The sequence below is a fragment of the Somniosus microcephalus genome, chromosome 5, assembly GCF_052327205.1.
Source record: "Somniosus microcephalus isolate GS21.2 chromosome 5, FLI_Smic_1.0, whole genome shotgun sequence".
Taxonomy (NCBI): domain Eukaryota; kingdom Metazoa; phylum Chordata; class Chondrichthyes; order Squaliformes; family Somniosidae; genus Somniosus; species Somniosus microcephalus.
In genome coordinates, this window is record NC_140991.1 from 261,405,578 (window position 1) to 261,425,688 (window position 20,111).

Below are 20,111 nucleotides of genomic sequence, written 5' to 3' on the forward strand. Positions count from 1 at the left end.
TTTCGGGCCCTTAAACAGCACTAATTGGCTTTTAAATCCCATTTTAACAGGCCCTTGCCTGTTTAACTCTTTTCCCACGTAAAACACGCCTGGTGGGGATCACACCTGTGAAACCTGACGTGAGCACTATTGGCCTGCTGACTATCAGCTGCAAGTCAACCATTAAAGAGGAGATTTGATCAGTCATCATTTGCAGGTGGCAGGACTTTGTTGTCTCAGGCCTGGGGCAACTTTCACCAGGCTTAACCACACCTGTGGAAGGTTGGAGCCTCACACACTTCTCCAGTGTGACCTCCTGCGAAACCCCTCTCGCCGCCCTTACTCAGCGCTTCCTCAACTGAGGCATCTACTAGAAGCATGGGAGGCCTTTTTTTCCTTCCCTTCTTGGCATTAGAGGACCTCCAGCACCAGGCGCGGCAGCAGCAGAACCAGGAACAACAGCAGCACCAGCAACAGCAGCAGCAGCAGGAGCGACAGGCTGCTGCTCACCCACCTGAGGCAGCACAGGCCAGAAGGGGCTAGCGCATGGAAGCCCGTCGGCGCAGGAGATACTCCCCAAACAGGGTCTACAGACACAGGGTCAGCTACCTCAACATGACTGAGCAGCAGTGCCAAAGGCGGCTCCGACTTTCGCAACAGGTAATGACTGACATCTGCGCAATGATACAGCAAGACCTGCTGCCCAGAGGACCATGTGGACACTCCTTACCAGTGGCCGTCAAAGTCACCACCGCAATCAACTTTTATGCCTCAGGCTCATTTCAGGGATCAGCAGCAGACATCAGCGGCATCTCCCAGTCAGCCGCACACACTTGCATCATGCAGGTAACCGATGCCCTCTTTGCCCTTGCGCACAATCACATCCATTTCACCAGGGATCGCGCAAATGTGACAGCGCGAGCGGTTGGATTAGCTCATCTGGCAGACTTTCCAAGGGTGCAGGGCATCATTGACTGCACACGTGGCCCTTAGGGCACCCCATCGCAATCCAGGTATTTTTGTCAACCGCAAGGGCTTCCACTCCCTTAACGTTCAGCTGACCACAAGAAGGAGATTTTGCATGTTTGTGCCAAGTACCCTGGCAGTTGCCATGACTCCTTCATACTGTGCCAGTCTAGTGTGCCTCCGCTATTCAGGCCGCCAGACCAACTTCATGGATGGCTACTTGGAGACAAGGGCTATCCCCTGAGGACTTGGCTAATGACGCCGTTGAGGAGGCCAGCCAACGAAGCTGAGGAGCGCTACAACTCCAGCCACATTTCCACCAGATCCATAATCGAGCAAACCATCGGCTTGCTGAAGATGCACTTCAGATGCCTGGATAGATCAGGTGGAGTCTTACAGTACTCAGCAGCCAGGGTCTCCAGAATCGTCGTGGTTTGCTGTGCACTCCACAACATGGCACAGCATCGTGGCTTGCAGATTCCTGAGGACCAAGTGGCTTCTCACATACCCTCCTCAGATGATGATGATGATGATGATGAGAAGGAGGAGGAGGAGAAGGAGGGAGGGAGGAGGAGGGAGGGAAGAGGAGGGGGAGGAGAGGGTGAAAACGAGCATCCTGCAGAGGCCCATCAACCAGCAGCAGCATTATGCGAGAACATTGCTGCCCAGGATGCAAGGAACGCACTCATCTTGGCCAGATTTGCTTAGCCTAGTAAATCAAACTGTTTTGCCTCACAGCTTCTTACCTGAGCATCGACAATGGCCAAACCCTGCGGATTCCGAGCTATTTGACCAGCATCCTGACAACTGCAAGTAATCCTAAGCCCTCAATGTGAAAGCCCCATTCGCGAAATGACACACGCCAGAACTGCAGCAGTTGCCATCAGAATTTTTATGCAAAACAAACAACTGATGGCATTTTTACAAAATACACATTTCACCCAAGTGACTACCCTTGTGACTATTTCTGCTTTATTTTCCTCTTACGCGTGCTCCTACGTAGTGGTTCTCCTGTGGCTTCAGCAGATCTGGAGGCCCCTTGCTCACTTTCCTGCTGCTCCTGTCTCGACACCTTTGGCGGGCGTCCTCTGGGGTGGCGAGCCTGTGAGGGCTCATCAGCAGTCTGCTGCTCCTGCGGCTGTGCAGGAGTTGAGACGTCTATCTCAGTTGGGTGTGGACTCCAGCGGGGCTCTGACCGAGGGCTCTGCGGTGGCATGGAAGTGTCAGCGCTTGGAGAGAAGCCCCCACTTCCTTGAGGTCTGCCACCATCCTCCCTCTCATGGGTCAGGTCCCCCTCAGTGCCTGCAAGTGGCTTGAGAGCACCTTGCTGCACATCAGGGGGGCCATGGGGACCCATATCTGCAATGGCAGTCCTACTCAGAAGGACTTCCATGAAGGTCTGGTTTCTCTGTTCAACAGATGCCCATCGCTCCTCAAGAGATGTCATTCTATTCTGAACACTCACCATGTTTTCCATACCCTGGCGACTAACCTCCTCCATGGCCATAGCCCTCCTCTCCTCTACCGTAGCCCTCCTCTCCTCTACCGTAGCCATCCTCTCCTCTACCGTAGCCAGCCTTACCACGGAGGCAGCAATCATTTCCACGTAGGTAGCCATCCTTTCTGTGTTGATGCGTTCATGCGCCATTGACACTACAAAGGCTCTGCTCATGTTCGCTATGGACTCCTCCATTCGCTCCACACTCGCAGCGACCCTGGAGACAAAACCCGCCAAAGACATCTGTGCATGGAGTTCCATCACCTCTGATCTTGCGGATGGACCCAGAGGCAGAGGGTCGACATGCAGCTGAGCCGAGCTGGCAGAGTCCTGCGCCCTCCGACGAGGACTCTCCACTGCTGTCCCTGTCTCCACAATCTGCTGATGCTCACTTGTGAGCTGTGATACACCAGGTGACAACTCTACTCTATGTCCCGAAGGTCCCACCGAAGTGTGAGTGTCTGCGCTGGTGCTGGGTGCACTTATTTCTGCTGACGCTGCGCCCTCAGAAGTTGCAGATTCCTCTGAGGAGTCTGGCATCTCAGGCTCTTCCTCCTGCACACTGGGGACGGGGGCTCTCGATGGTCCTGTGGAGGAGTCAAGGAAAAAGTTAGAGATGTGATGCCAAGGTTACATGCACATTGCATTTTGCAGATGATCATAAGTCCATATGATGTAGCTTCAGAATCATTATCAGCGACTCATGCAATGCCAATGAGAGAGATGGAAAACTATTCTGTCACCAGCTTGCGGGGATGCACCTGTCTGTCCTTCCCCAACTTCCGCACCTCTGTCGGCCCCGACAATCTCCAAGACGGCTTCCTCCCAGGGAGTGAGCTGGGCTAATGAGGGTGGCCCTCCTCCTGTCCTGGCTCACTCTCTCCTGTTGTCTCCCTCATTGCAGGAAAAGAGAGCTCACAAGTGGAGGTTGAGTGAGAATGAAGGAGTGAGTGCAGAGATTGCATAGCATAGATACTTAGAAGGAGACAAAGATGGAGTGAGGTTGCAAGACCAAGGGCCCTCCCTGTGTGTTGTCAGTTGTGTTCAAAGCATCAGAGTGATAGGGAGTGTGAGGGCTGCATGGTCGAATAGTTAGGTGAATGTGAGCATAGAGAGAGAGGGAATGGCTAAGGGTGCATGGATGTGAGTGTCAAGTGGGATGTGGAGGAAGAGATTGCTAAAGCTGAGTGCTGGTGAGGAAAGGCAATGGGCACCAGATTGAGGGTGATGGAAACTTCATACTTACTTTTCCAGTGCGATGAAGGTCATGGAATCTTTTCCTGCACTGCATCCAGTTGCGCCATGTGAGCCCCAAGGATTTGACTTCCCCAGCCACGTGTAGCCACACAGCCTTGGTCTGACTGGGAGGCCTCTTCCTCCCTGAAGGGAACAGGACCTCCCTGTGGGCCCTAGCACCATCCAGCAATGCCTGGAGTGAAGCCTTATCAAATTTTGGAGCAGCTCTTGCCCTCCCGCTGGCCATTGCTCCTGCAGGCTCCCGTGCCATCTTAATGGTAAAGTTTGGAAGCCTGCAGAAGATGCAAGGCTTGCTGTGGACCTTAAAAGCAGCAGCAATGATGGTGTCGTATTCTGCGACTTTCTGACTGGAAATACTCAATTGCCAAGGGTTCCCACACGTTGGAAATCAATTGGCCAATTGAGTTAAAATTGCATCAATCTCACAGACCCATTTAGATTCGTGTGGGAAACACTAAATTCAGGGAAACCGACAATTCCCCGCACCCGAGTTAAAATTGACCCCAGAGTGTTTCCACTTGTGCGGAAGAGCAAAACTAGAGGTCATCAATATAAGACAGTCAACAAGAAATCAAATAGGGAATTCAGAAGAATCTTTTTTACCTGGAGAGTGGTGAGAATGTGGAACTCGCTACCATAGGGAGTGGTTGAAGCAAATAGTATAGATGCATTTAAGGGGCGGTTAGATAAGGGAAACATTCTCCCAGCATCCACCCTATCAAGCCCTGTAATAATTTTGTATGCTTCAATGAGATCCCCTCTCATTCTTCTGAATTCATGAGAATACAGGCCTAGTTTACTCAATCTCTTCTCATACGACAGTCCCGCCATCCCAGGAATCAATCTCGTGAATCTTCGTTGCACTCCCTCTATGGCAAGTATATCCTTCCTTAGGTAAGGAGACCAACATTGTACACAGTACTCCAGGTGTGGTCTCACCAAGGCCCTATATAATTGGAGTAAGACTTCTTTACTCCTGTACTCAAATCCTCTTGTAATGAAGGCCAGCATACCATTTGCCTTCCTAATGGCTTGCTGCACCTGCACATTCACTTTCAGTGACTCATGTACAAGGTCACCCAGGTCCCTTTGAGCATCTGCATTCCCCAATCTTTCACCATTCACCATCCTTGGGCACCTGGTGTGGAGGGGAGCAGGCAGATCAAAGGACCTCCTTGTTGGACTGCTCCTGAACCTGGCCAAGGTGGCCATTAACAGGTCCAGGCAGCAGGCGGTCGAGGGGGTCGTTTGGCCCGACTGCCTGCCACTCTTCCACGAATATGGTCGCGCCTGGGTGTCCATGGAGATGGAGCATGCGGTGTCCACCGGTACGCTTAAGACCTGCCGCGACCAGTGGGTACTGGACGGACTGGAGTGCTTCATCACCCCCGGAAACAAAATTCTGATTTGATTTGTTAAAGTTTCATTTAAATTTGTTTTAATTTACGTTTTATTGGTTGTGCTCCTTTAAAAGGGGGCACTTGGTTCCTTTTTTATTGGTGATGGCACCAGCCATCAATCACTGAAATCAACATGAAAGGTGTAAGCAAGTAAAGACTGGGCTCTAGCACCAGAAACAGTGACCACGCTGGATTGTTGTAGAAACCCAAAAGGCCAACAAATGTCCTTCAGGGAAGGGACCCTGCCACTCTTGCCCAGTGTGGCTTACATGTGACACAGTGTAGTTATCTCTTAATACATTCAGAAGTGGCCTAGCAAGCCACTCAAACAAATGCTACTCTCGGGGGAAGTAGGGAAGGACAGTCAATGTGGTCTTGTCAGCGTTATCTACATCCTGTGATGAAATTGTAAACAAATCACAAAGGCCTCGATTTTTAAGGGGGGGCAGGAAGGTTGTGCGCAAGCCTGATAGCGGGCGGCACACCCGGTCAGGTCGGGGACGTGGAGGCCCTGACAATCTTAATGGCAGGGTCTCATTTAAATATAACTTCCCAGACTCGTGCCCAACACCCAGCCAGATTCATTACCTGGCCGGTGGATGGAAACAGGAATTTGGCCGCAGGAGGCCGCAGATGGAAACCCGTGGGAACAGTCCCCAGCAACCAGTGGGCTGGAGATTCACTTAACATCAGGAGGGCTGAGGATTCCTTCTTAGTGATCAGTGGGATGTTGGGGCTGACAATTTCCCGATGATTGGGGGGATGCCAGGGCTGGGGAGGCCAATGGATTCCTTGAGGGGCTTGAGGACATCATGAGTCCGTGACTTTTGAAGCTTAAGTAGGCCCCATGTGCTATTAGCAGGAAACTCATTCAGGGCCTGAATCACCACCGTAATTATTATGGCGGATGGGAACGCGGCAGGTTGTAGGTGGGATCTTGATTTTTAAGATTATAACCCGTTGTCCAGCCCTATCCTGCCCATCTGGGTCTGGGGGCGGGGGGACGCATGGTGGGGGTGGTGTTAAAATCAAGACCATTATGTCATGTGTACCTCAATACACTCTTATCACAATGGCCCAGAAATTTGGGTCCCAACGCGTGAGTATGCACGGGGTACTCACGCGTAGGCCCAATGGAAGTGTCGGTTTCGTGCATGCACTGCGCATGCGCGGAAAACCGGCACTTCCGTTCCCCTGAAAGAAGGGGTTAAGAGGTGAAACGGGTGCGCGGGAGAGGCAGCACGTGCGCATTGAACTTACCTTCCCAGAGAAACCTGGAAAAAAAAAGCGTAAGTCTCCAGAAGTTAGACATGTTAAAAGCAGTCACAAGGCCTGCTTTTAACAAGGTAAGTGGTGAATTAATTAAAATTAAAACATTTTTTCCACAGGTTTATTATTTTTAAATACTTTAAAGAAAGGTAAGTTTATTTTTAGCCCCGTTAGAAAATGTAATTAATTTTTTCAAAAATTTAAATTATTGTTTAAAATAGTTATTTCATGTAATTTATAGTTATTTTAAAAATGTGATGTTATTTTTAATTTATTTGAAGTTTTAGTGATGTTTTGGGGCTTATAGTATTTATAGGTTCCTGTCAAACTTATGAATGAAGCATTCCCTGCTACCATTGGCTCTCCATGGCCCACGTGATCCATGGGGACGCATTGAACTAACTGCGCCCCTGGGATATGCAAGCACTGCATGCTGGCAGTTGGAGGAGGCCCAGGATCGCAATTCCACGGGGGCCCACAGCTCAACGGCCGGCGCGCAAGTTAAGTGCAGGTCGGAGGCTTGCCCCCGCGGGAAGCCTCTGACCCGAATTTCTGGGCCATTATGTCTATGTGCACCTCAATACATTGTTACAAAATGCTCCTTTCATGGAACCTCTTGCAAATCCTACCTCCTGTTCCTGTTGTGATACAGAATTTTCATATCGAATCCTTTGGCCCTTTGAGCAACTTTGTATCCAATCCGCCCCATTCCAATGATTCCAAGAGTGGCCCCAGTCACTTCTACTCCATACCAGTTAATAGGATAACTTTTAGTAGCTGGAGAAGTTGCAATCTTTTGACCTAAAATTTAAGAAGTAAACCATCAGGAATGCCACAGACTGTCACAGAGCACGTACTGAGTTGAATACCAACAAACAGATTTTTTTGAAAAGCTGGAGAAAGATGAAAACTGGTCAATGTTATACAAAAATCATCCTAGTGTAGCAATGAAAAGGCACACAGTCTATAACCACTGCTGCAATGTGCTTCAGAGACATGGACCATGTGCACCAGGCACCTCAAAGCACTGGAGAGGTACCACCAACGCTGCCTCCGCAAAATCCTGCAAATCCATTGGCAGGATAGGCGCACCAACGTTAGTGTTCTCCCTCAGACCAACATCCCCAGCATCGAAGCTTTGACCACGCTTGATCAGCTCCGATGGACGTGCCACATCATCCACATGCCCGATACGAGACTCCCAAAGCAAGCGCTCTACTCGGAGCTCCAACACGGCAAGAGAGCCCCAGGTGGGCAGAGGAAATGCTTCAAGGACACCCTCAAAGCCTCCTTGAAAAAGTGCAACATCCCCACTGACACTTGGGAATCCCTGGCCCAAGACAGCACAAAGAGGAGAAGCATCCAGGAAGGCGCCAAACACCTCGAGTCTCTTCGTCGGGAGCAAGCGGAAGCCAAGCGCAAACAGCAGAATGGGCGCACGTCATCCCAAGAACCCCACCCAGCTGCCCCTTCAACCACCGCCTGCCCCACCTATGACAGAAACTGTAGGTCCCGCATTGGACTCATCAGTCATCTGAGAACTCATTTTTAGTGTGGAAGCAAGTCATCCTCGGTTCCGAGAGACAGCCTAAGAAGAAGAGAAGAAGAATACTGGTTTTACATCAAGGTTAGCAATATACCACCCTTGATCTGTGAGCCTGTGAATATGGTGCCCTTTGGGTTTAATTAACTATTATACATGCAACAAGCAACTTAAAAAACGTAACGCACATCTTCAGCACTGTCACACCTACAAACCACCTCCTCCAAACAGCAAGTCGGCACTGTGTGAAAACCAGGCAATAAATGTGCACTACACTGATATTACTGTTCTGTAACCCTAGCGGAGGTGTTAAATGAAACACCAACAGTAATTTCCAGGGTCATGTGTAAAGGAATTAGGCTTTCCTTTTATAATCCAAATAATATAAATGCCTACTGCACAGATAAAGTACCATATTCACAAGATAAATCATTGGTTTTATTACATATAATGTTCCCACACAGTAAGAAGTATAGCCACTGACTGAATTGCCTCTTTAAATTAATCAAGCCATTGATATTGAACCAAACTTTCAGGATAGTAGATACAGATATAATTTTTTGTAGACTGTTTGGGAGTTACTAATTTTAATCCAATAAGTGACCCAACATTTTCATGCTTTGTGCAATGTTTTACAAGTAACATTTGTCTGTCATCACTGTGATTTGTAACTTAATTATGCAATATCTTTTAAAAATAATTATAAAAAGAAAAGAATCTATGCAGTGTTGTGTTTCACAATTTAAGAGCAAATCCTGTATGAAATGCTGAAAGCATTGGCTCCGAGAGGATGAAGAGAGACTTTCAAAAAAAATTTTAAACCCGAACTAATAAGGCTATGGGGTGACCTGATAGAGGTCTTCCAAAATTACAAGAGGTTGTGATAAGGTAAATAGTGAGTGTTATTTCCATTGGTCGGAGAGATGCTTAAAAGAGGGCAGGAACTTAAGATAACCCCAAAAAGAATTAAAGGACTGGTTGAATTACTCAGAGGATGGTTAAAATGTCGAATTCTCTGTTACATACCATTGATGAAGTAGAATCCATAAATACTTTGGAAAAATAATTAGTTAGCTGTTTTAAAAAGGGCTTCAGAAGAGCAGGAGAGTGGTATTAGTCAAGGTGAATAGCCTGTTTCTGTGCTGGAACATTCTATGATTCCAACCAGTATGTTTTGTACTTATTAAAACATGCCCTACCCCTTGGTATTAAGCCACAAAGTTATAGAGTCCCAAAGCCTGCTGTTGCCCATTTTGCACAAATAAGTTTACATTTTCAATCTTCATCTTACCTTCCAGTACATTCCTGGCGGATGCCAACATTAAAGCCATGCCCATGTCAGCAGTAGCATTGTCCACCACGTGAGGAGTGTTGGCCACTTTCACACCAAAACTGGTGATCAAAGGTAGGTCGAGATGGTCCACACCAACTCCACTGCTTACAATGACCTTCAGCTGAGGTAGAGATTTTAATAGCTCTTCATCTATTGTGGGAGAGTGTTCCCAGATAAAAATGGCTTGGATTTTATTAGCAAACTGCTCTTTGTTTTTCAGGAATTCTTCAAAGTAGATGATGTTGAAATGTTTCTTGATGATTTCTGCAAACCTTTCTGGGATTCCCAGCGTTTCATTAAGTTCAGAGGCTAAAACGGTCGCACGATCACTCATTGTCTGCGGGGTGGGGAAAAAAGACAGTGTTATTCTGTAAATTATTTGTACGTTATGTTGCTAGATTTTCCTCTCCCCGTTTCCCCATACATCACATGCATCATGCACTGCCACCAGGCAGGGCTAAACGGGCTTGAGCCACCCATCATCTGCTGCTTTGTGACCAGGCTGCTGGAGGTGTGACTCATGGGAGGGAGTCAGCGAAGGGCAGATTCTTCTCTGTGATGAAACAAATCATTTCCAGGATGTACTGCTCTGCTGGCACCTGGCATTTAACTAACTAAACCGGCAAAGTAAAACTTATTTTACTGTCCTCTTTATTTTACCTTTTATTTCACATTTTGGCTACTTTATTTCTATTTCTGTTTGGTGTACTTATTATTTTCTGCTTTTTAACTCTATACAAAGTAAGGGAAGAAAGGAGAAAAAAATACACTAAACCAGGAGGGAGGTGTTGGTACAGCTGAAATAGGAAGTAATACAGATTGCTACTAGAATAAATAAGAGGTGATTGTAAGACGCAGGGATGAGAATTAGAACTGAATGTAGAGTTGTACAGGATTGTGTCGATGCTGTAGGCCTCAGTGACATCTATATTCATACCAGGGACAAGTGTATTGGACACTTTGATAGTGTAGTGTTTATGTTAATAGACTAGTGGCCTGGACTAACAATCTAAAGAAAGTGAGTTCAAATTCCACAATAGTTTGGGAAAAGAGAAGACTGAGAGGTGACCCTGATAGAGGTCTTTAAAATTATGAAGGGGTTCGATAGGGTAGACACTGAGAAGATGTTTCCACTTGTGCAGGATTCCAAAACTAAGAGCCATAAATATAAGATCGTCACTAACAAATTGAGGAATTCAGGAGAAACTACTTTACTAAGAGTGGTGAGAATATGGAACTTGCTACCACATGGAGTGGTTGAGACGAATAGCATAGATGCATTTAAGTGAAGCTAGACAAGTACATGAGGGAGAAAGGAATAGAAGGATATGTTGGTGGGTGAGATGAGGTAAAGTGGGAGAAGGCTCGTGTGCAGCATTAACACCAGCGTAGACCTGCTGGGCTGAATTGCCTGTTTCTGTGCTGTAACATTCTATGTAATGTAATGGCAATTTGAATTCAATTTAAAAAATCTGGAAATAAAAATGTCGGTAAAAATGACCATGAAGCTGTCGGATTGTCAGAAATATCCAACTTGTTCACTAATGTCCTTTGGGGAAGGAGACTTGCAGTCATTATCCCTTTTGGCCTGTCAGTGACTCCAGTCCCACATCAATGTGTTTGACTTTGAAGTGGTCTAGTAACCCACTCAGTTGTATCACGGTCTGCAATGGTTCAAGAAAAAGGCCCACCACCAACTTCTAAGGGCAACAAGGGATCGGCAATAAATGCTGGCCTTGTCAGTGACACTCACCTCCCGAGAATGAATTTTAAAAAGCCACAGGAAAGGCAGGCAGAGGCCAGATTAAAGGGCAATGCAGGGAGAACATTAATAAGAGATAAACTAGGAGAAATGTAATGGAGAGATCAGACAGAGATCAGGCTTGATGTGACATGCAGTAAGGAATCAGTCCATTGCGTAACAGATACAAAAAGACACACCACTCCTGTGTAAAGATGAGATGGCTAGTAATACATGGCTTTACCCACATTACCATTGTTTGAACATTGATTGTAAGTAAGTTTTAAACATTTCGTAACAACCCAAATTAAACTATTTTCTGAAGTATTTTCTTTAACTCCTGCTACAACTTTAATTAGCAAGCTATGAATATAAGAACATGTCTATGATAAGTGATCTTTAAATCATTCTTGATTCCTATTCAAATCATTGGAATTAATTAAGTATCATTGTATAAATATATCAACCCTAAATTACAACTATAAGGTCATCTAAGGTTTAGGGTAGAGTAAATCTATTCTTCAGGGGATCTCACTCCTCTTTGTTCCTGTTTCAGATTGTACCTGACTCCAGATTCAGGCTGCATTTACACTAAAACTGCAACATTCGTGGGAAGCCTCTTGTTGACACTGTAGTTGAAATGTGAATGCACCCAAAGTATTCAAGCACGGAAGTTATTCCATCCATCCCCAGCAACAGGTTTGGATCAGGTGATGAGAGAATGTAAAATTGCCTATTATATGCTTTAGAATTGGATCTAGTGTACCAATAGGCAGAAGTTATTTGAATTTACTCAAAATAACTCTATATTCATCACTTTATGAGCAACAGAATTAGCCTCATCACAAAGTATGATAGCACTTAATCAAATGCATGTAATTACCTCTTTGAAGTAATCTACTTATATCTGCTATTCCAATGATGGTTGGTGAGTTGTAACAACACATTTTTGCATTACATTGCCTGAAGAGTGAATTGTTACCTCAAGTGAAATACTGCAATTTAAAATGAAATTATTTGCTGGTTTTGTGGTCAAACATGGAAGGAAAGGCAATCCGAACAGTGGTGTTACAAAATTGATGGAGTGGATGATGACAGCCTTCTGCGGCCCACCCTGTTACGTGATCTTAGATCACAACTTATGTCATCTCAAAGGACACTTAACTTGTCATTAATTCAACCTCCCGGTGACAGTAACCATCCAAGCAAAAAACTGATCCTGCTGGGTGTTGAGAACATGGAAAGACTTGGAGAAAATATATTGAAGTATCAATGGGCAACAGCTTTCACATAGTCCAATGCAGTAAACCCACTTCAATAATTGATGGGGTAGCATTGCATTTAAAGTTTTGCATACAACATACTGGCAACAGTTGTGTTCCTGCGGGAGTTCAGTAGACAGGAGAAGCAGTGTGCAGAGCTTCACTGCAGGTATACTGGGCAGACTTTTTGAACTGAAAGCAACTCATTTGTTTCTGGTATAAACACGGAAATCCAGCTTGAGCACTGAGAACACTTGAGATGGTGCTCCAGTCATGACTTCTTAAGGACTGAATGCCTGACCATATAATTTTGCTGTTGGACAGGGCTGAGTTCAGCAAGGACTAGGTCACAAGTTTGTATGGCTTTGAAATATATTAGCCAGGACCAAGTTTTTCTCTGCAAGGAGTGCTATAATATTCTATTGCTGGCGAAAGGCCGGATTGTAAAACGTTGAAGTTCCTGATGGCAACATGTAGGGTTGAGCATTCTTGTAGTTTGCTAATTTTTCACCAGCTTCTCCAGCCACCTGCACCACTTGTTTACCCACTGTACATTAGATGTGATGACCAAAGCAAGAAGTGAATGATGAACTAAAGGCTCTTACAGCGTACAGGTGTGTGACTATCATGGTAAGTCTTCCTTGATAGATATTCACTTGGTCTCTAGAGCACTGAAGATAAAATAACATTTAATACCATAAAATGCCATTTGTCTGCCCGCGATTCAATACAATCTGCCTGCAGTGATACCGTCACTACATGTCCTTCAGTTGATATAGTGGTGGCATAGTGGTTAGCACTGTTGCCTCACAGTGCCAGGGACCCGGGTTCGAATCCGGCCTCGGGTGACTGTCTGTGTGGAGTTTGCACATTCTCCCCGTGTTTGCGTGGGTTTCCTCCGGGTGCTCTGGTTTCCTCCCACAGTCCAAAGATGTGCGGGTTAGGTTGATTGGCTATGATAAATTGACCCTTACTGTTAGGGGGATTAAATACGTGGGGTTATGGGGATAGGGTGGGATATGTGTTGGTGTAGGGGTTACGGGGATCGGGTGGGATATGTGTTGGTGCAGGCTCGATGGGCCGAAATGGCCTCTATCTGCACTGTGGGGTTTCTGTGATTCTGTGATTCTGTGATGAGTTAACTACTCTGTAGAGACAGTGGCTGGGGCATTCTTCAGAGTCGCTCCCACTCTGCCGCTGTAACTTCGTCGAACCCACATAAATAGGGTTTCTGCCATACTTCTGCCTAAGTTACAGCAGAGGAACAGGAGCAGGAAATTCACTCCCATTGGTCATGAAATTCCACAAAAGATCAGTGGAGACCTGCTGTACACCGGTATTTAAAAAATTCATTCATGGGATGTGACGTCGCTGGCAAGACCAGCATTTATTGCGCATCCCTAATTGCTCTTGAGAAGGTGGTGCTGAGCTGCCACCTTGAACTGCTGCAGTCCGTGAGGTGAAGGTATTCCCACAGTGCTGTTAGGGAGGGAGCTGCAGGATTTTGACCCAGTGACAATGAAGGAACGGTGATTTATTTCCAAGTCAGGATGATGTGTGACTTGGAGGGGATCTTGCAGGTGGTGGTGTTCCGATGCACCTGCTGCACTTTTCTTTCTAGGTGGTAGAGGTCATGGGTTTGGGAGGTGGTGTCAAAGAAACCTTGATGAGTTGCTGCAGTGCATCTTGTAGATGGTACATACTGCAGCCATGGTGCGCCAGTGGTGGAGGGAGTGAATGTTTAAGGTGGTGGAGGGAGCACCGATCAAGCTGGCTGCTTTGGGTGGTGTTGAGCTTCTTGAGTGTTGTTGACGCTGCACTCATTCAGGCAAGTGGAGGGTATTCCATCATACTCCTGACTTGTGCCTTGTAGATGGTGGAAAGGCTTTGAAAAGTCAGGAGGTGAGACACTCACCGCAAAATACCCAGCCTCTGAACTGCTCTTGTAGCCACAGTATTTATGTGGCTGGTCCAGTTAAGTTTCTGGTCAATGGTGATCCCCGAGGATATTCATGGTGGGGGACTTGGCGATGGAATATCGGCCTTTATTGCAAGGGGGATGGAGTATAAAAGTAGGGAAGTCTTGCTACCACTGTACAGGGTGTTGGTGAGACCACACCTGGAGTGTTCCGTACAGTTTTGGTCTCCTTATTTAAGGAAGGATATACTTGCATTGGAGGCAGTTCAGAGAAGGTTCACTTGGTTGATCCCTGAGTTGAAGGGGTTCTCTTATGAGGAAAGGTTGAGCAGGTTGGGCCTATACTCATTGGGGTTTAGAAGAATGAGAGGTGATCTTATTGAAACATATAAGATTCTGAGGGGGCTTGACAGGGTAGATGCAGGGAGGATGTTTCCCCTCATGGGGGAATCTAGAACTAGGGGCATAGTTTCAGAATAAGGGGTCGCCCATTTAAAGCGGAGATGAGGAGGAATTTCTTCTCTCAGAAGGTCATGAATCTTTGGAATTCTCTACCCCAGAGAGCTGTGAAGGCTGAGTCATTGAATATATTCAAGGCGGAGATAGACAGATTTTTAAAAAACAGGGGAATCAAGGGTTATGGGGAGCGGGCAGGAAAGTGGAGTTGAGGCCAAGATCAGATCAGCCATGATCTTACTGAATGTCAGAGCAGGCTCGAGGGGCCGAATGGCCTACTCCTGCTCCTATTTCTTATGTTCTTATGATAATGTCGTTGAATGTCAAGGGGTAGCGGTTAGGCTCTCTCTTGTTGGAGATGGTCATTGCCTGGCACTTGTGTGGCCCGAATGTTACATTCTACTTATCAGCCCAAGCCTGAATGTCGTCCAGGTCTTGCTGCATAAGGGCACAGACTGCTTCATTATCTGAAGAATTGCGAATGGAACTGAACACTGCTGTGCAATCATCAGCGAATATCCCCACTTCTGACTTTATGATAGAGGGAAGGTCATTGATGAAGCAGCTGAAGATGGTTGGGCCTAGGTCACTGCCCTGAGGAACTCCTGCAGCGTTGTCCTGGGGCTGAGATGATTGACCTCCAACAACCACAACCATCTTCCTTTCTGCTAGTTATGACTCTAGCCAGTGGAGAGTTTTCCCCCCCGATTCCCATTGACTTCAATTTTACTAGGGCTCCTTGATGCCACACTCGGTCAAATGCTACCTTGATGTCAAGGGCAGTCACTCTTACTTCACCTCTGGAATTCAGTTCTTTAGTCCACGTTTGGACCAAGGCTGTAACGAGGTCTGGAGCCAAGTGGTCCTGGCGGAACCCAAACTGAGCATCAGTGAGCAGGTTATTGGTGCATAAGTGCTGCTTGATAGCACTGTCGATGACACCTTCCATCACTTTGCTGATGATAGAGAGTAGACGGATGGGGTGGTAATTGGCCGGATTGGATTTGCCCTGCTTTTTGTGGACAGGTCATACTGAGCAATTTTCCAGTGTCAGGTAGATGCCAGTGTTGTATCTGTACTGGAACAGCTTGGCTAGAGGTGCAGCTACTTCTGGAGCACAAGTCTTCAGCATGACAGCTGGGATGTTGTCGGGGTCCATAGCATTTGCTGTATCCAGTGCACTCAACCATTTCTTGATATCACGTGAAGTGAATCGAATTGGCTGAAGACTGGCTGCAGTGATGTTGGGGACCTCAGGAGGAGGCCAAGATGGATCATCCGCTTGGCACTTCTGGCTGAAGATGGTTGCAAACGGTTCAGCCTTGTCTTTTGCAGTCATGTTCTTGGCTCCACCATCATTCAGGATGGGGCTATTCATGGAGCCACCTTCTCCCATTAGTTGTTTAATTGTCCACCACCATTCATGACTGGATGTGATTTGAGGTCTGTGGATGGGGGCTTGAGGGCATCAAGAGAAGAGGGCCCTGTGCAAGTATTCCCAGAGTGTGACTCTATCACCAAAATTTTACATTTTATGGGGAAATTTATTTTTTCAAGCAGACCTGCAGTTGCCTCTTTTGTCCACTGTGGCAGGCTTCAGGGCCCGCCGCAGCAAGTTTCTACCCCCAGACAGGCTTGACTCTTTAAGTAAATGACCCTGGGTCTGAAATACAGCTGGGGTCAGGGGCCATCCCCCGGCTGGGCCGAAGTCCTGCTCCACTGGGGTTGGCCCCCAATCGAAAAGCACAGGCTACCATTTTCTCTGATGAACTGTGAGCAGTGCCATGGGAGATCCACTACTGTATCTGTAAAAGTTAAGCTAGATTTACAAGAACTGCAAGCTTGCCAGCTGTCAAAGCCACTGACATCTGAGGCCAGGTCATACAGTACTGAGAATTTGATATTCCTCCATTCTTTCATTACACAACTAGTATGACTGGAATTGGAACCGGGGGCAGCATGCTCATGATATTCATATATGCTTCGCTCCCCATTCTTACCAACAGTAAAAGATCTTTCTGCATATCTGAGCAGGGTTGAGCTGCCGAATGCTTCATCATCTAGTGGGAAGCAGGACAGTCTACCTCAGTGATACCTACAGGTTATGTTTTTCACTTCCCGTCAACTGTGAACCAAGGCCAAGAAATTAGACTTGCACCTAAAATGGGTAGTAAGGCAGCAATGTGATTGCTGGGCACACATGTCCGTGCCAACCTGAGGCCTGTTTGAAATTTGTCATTGGGTCTCATTTGAACTAAACCGGCGAGCTGCGGGCGCCAATTTAGCGTCCCGATACAGTTTGCCAGTCAGGGCCTGACACCAGTTCCAACACCGAGCTGGGCAGGAGGTAGGTGCTGAGAGAGGGGGTGGAGGCAAAGCGGAGGAGGGTGAAACTGGGCTGACAGCAGCCCTCAGCATTTTTGTAGAGCCAGGAGGAGCACTCCTGCTCCTCACGACATGAAGCTGAATTGGATCTCCATAGAGGGAGACTTAAAAAAAAAAAAAAAAATTCTGCCAATTCTGGCTGAACGAGTGATCTTTAAAGGGACCGCTGGAGACAACTCAAGACCAGGTACAACAAGTTTCACCCATTTGTACACAAATTTCAACTGGGGTCCTAAACCTGGTATTAGGACCCCAATTTGCACATGCAAGGCACCTAATGCTTTTTTTGGCAGGCACCCTGGTCACCTAAAAGTCACCTGCTTCCAGTTAGTTGGCCAGCGCACTGCTGGGGGAGATCAAGCACAGATCACAACCTGCAATTAGTCTCTCCAACGTTCATTTTAGGTCCAAATTCGGGGAAACAATGTTGAATTTCTCCCCCCAAATATCTATCCACTTGAGATTAATGCATTACTGTAGTTTCTATACATATTAGCACCTGTGCATCCTACCACTACAGAATTACAATAGCATTGGCTCCCATTTCTTATTCCGAACTATCATGCTTCCACAATTTAACATTTCAGGCCAGGTGTAAACACAGCCTGCCCGGCATCATCAGGGCAAGCAGGTGATTAAAATGGGGGTCAGGCATTACTTGCTGCATTCCTGAAGTGTTCGCACATGCTCCCATTTTAATTGCTGGGGTTCCAGCATCGTTGGGGCCACCCACCAAAGGCAGGTGGGAGCCTCAAATATTTAAATGACAGGGTCACGTGAAGTCATTTGGACCCCAATGTTATCTTAACTGACGACCGCAGCAGTGACACTCAGTGCCTGTCCCGCCAGTGAAATCTGGCGGTAGGCAGCATCATGACCAGAAGAGGCCATCTTTTGATGGTTTCTTTGTGGGCCAGGATGAGCAGCAGTGCCCCATAAGAAAATCTTGGGCCTCACTTGCCGTAGGCTTCCTTCCCCTTCCCCTGACTGTGATCCCATCAGGGCCTCCCCCTACCCCGTACACTTAGCTTATACCAGGGGCCGTTCCCTCAGGTCCCTGCCAGCGGACTCCTGCCGCCCGAAATCCCACTCCCATCTGCTGGCCAGATAGTAAATGCACCAGGGTTCGGGCGGGAGTCTGAGTTGAATAATTTAAATTGCTGCCCGCCTCGGCCCCCACACATCACACTTATGCCCCGAGTTAAGATCAGGGCTTTAGTATTTCTTAGGCAATTAGCTGCCTTTACTTTATATGGAATCTCCACAAAATAAATTGGTCCTTCATTTCGACACTCGGGGGTAATTTTAACCTATCTCGCCAGGGCGGGGAAGGAGGGGGAATTCCCACAGGACCGGGTGGAACGCTGGTTTTGCACCTGCCCAATATTACTCTCCATTTTCTTCGATGGATAGTAAAATCAGGCAGGATGTGAAACCACCATTCCACCTGATCCCATCATTTCCCGACCAGCGGGTGAGGCTAAAATTGTTCCCCATTTTCTGCCAGACAAAAGCCCCTGATTTCAGTATCCCTTGGAGTCTGGGGCTTCCTCAAAATCTAGAGCCACTATTTACAGATCCCCACCTATCGCATAGCCCAGAGACGCTCAACTGCAGCTCCAGTCAAATGGCCATTTCTATTCCCCTAATTCTCATAGCTGGTGTATAAATATTATGCATATATAGTACAAACTGGAGAACTCAACTTCAATTAATATTGTGGTAGCTTGAATGCTAACTCACAGTTGTGGTCAGTTTGTTTACCTCTGTGCAGTACTGGTGGTGCCATAAAGTGCATCTATTCCACTTAGTCTCTTTGGAAATAGAGTATGTCCATATTGACTTCTTCCTCAGATATGGTGATGTAATTGTGAGAGACTTCCTGTTGCAAACACTTCCTCTACAGTTTTGCCTATTTATTTCCAGAAACTGCTTCTTGCAAACATGAAGCAGTCGCTCAATTCTGGTGAGCAGTGTCATCTTTACCCTTTCTTCAGCTTCAAAAGAAGTTTTGTAAAACAAAACAGACTGGCAAGATAATATGATCAGTCAAATACAAACTAACAAATATAACAATAACAACTTGCATTTATATAGTGCCATTAACATAGTAAAATGTCCCAATGCACTTCGCAGGAGCGTTATCAAACTAAATTTGACACTGAGCCACATAGGAGATAGTAGGACAGGTGACCAAAAGCTTGGTCAGTGAGGAAGGATTTAAGGGAATGTCTTAAGGGAGGAGAGAGAGGTAGAGATGCAGAGAGGCTTAGGGAGGTATTTTCAGAGCTTGGAGCCTAGGCAGCTGAAGGCCCGGTCGCCAGTAGTGGAGTGAAGAAAATTGGGAATGCGCAAAATGCCAGAATTGGAGGAGCACAGAGATCTCGGAGGGTGGTAGGACTGGAGGAGGTTACAGAGATAGGGAGGGGCAAGGCCATGGAGGGATTTGAATAGGTTGAGAATTTTAAAATCAAGGCGTTACCAGTTCGGGACTCAATGTAGCTCAGCGTGCACAGGGGTGACGGGTGAATTGGACTTGGTGGGAGTTAGGATACGGGCAGCAGAATTTTGGATTAGCTCAAGTTTATGGAGGGTACTTATGGGAGACTGGCCAGGAGAGCATTGGAATAGTCGAGTGTAGAGGTAACAAAGCCATGGATGAGGGTTTCAGCAGCAGATGAGCTGAGGCAGGGGAGGAGATAGGCAATGTTACGGAGGTGGAAGTCGGTGGTCTTGGTGATGGGGCGGATATTGGATAGGAAACTTATCTCAGGGTCAAATAGGACGCCAAGGTTGCGAATGGTCTGGTTCAGCCTCTGAAAGTGACCAGAGAGAGGGATGGACTCGGTGTGTAGGGAACGGAGTTTGTGACGGGGACCGAAGACGATGGCTTTGGTCTTCCCAATATTTAATTAGAGGAAATTTCTGCTGATCCAATACTGGATGTCGGACAAGCAGAGTGACAAATCAGCGGCAGAGGAGGGGTAGAGAGAGGTGGTGGTGAAGTTGAGCTGCGTGTCATCAGTGTACATGTGGAAACGGACGTTGTGTTTTCGGATGACATCACCGAGGGGCAGCATGTAGATGAAAAATAGGAGGGGCCA

The 20,111-nt window shown here is 46.9% G+C and overlaps 1 protein-coding gene across 7 annotated transcripts in view; it reads right to left on the reverse strand.

The window, feature by feature from the left end:
* LOC147117688 (uncharacterized) overlaps nt 1-20,111 on the reverse strand; it is a 93,006-nt gene that overhangs the window by 18,758 nt on the left and 54,137 nt on the right. For 6 of the 7 annotated variants that reach the window (XM_085988885.1, XM_085988886.1, XM_085988883.1 and 3 more), the window contains exons 2-3: nt 9,204-9,582; nt 6,999-7,170 (exon numbers count right to left, since the gene is read on the reverse strand). In XM_085988885.1, coding sequence (XP_085845011.1) covers nt 6,999-7,170; nt 9,204-9,579 — 548 coding nt within the window. In that variant the 5' untranslated portion in view covers nt 9,580-9,582. Of the gene's footprint in view, nt 1-6,998; nt 7,171-9,203; nt 9,583-18,771; nt 18,990-20,111 lie in introns of those variants that run through there. The other variant, XM_085988881.1, reaches the window with a different exon arrangement.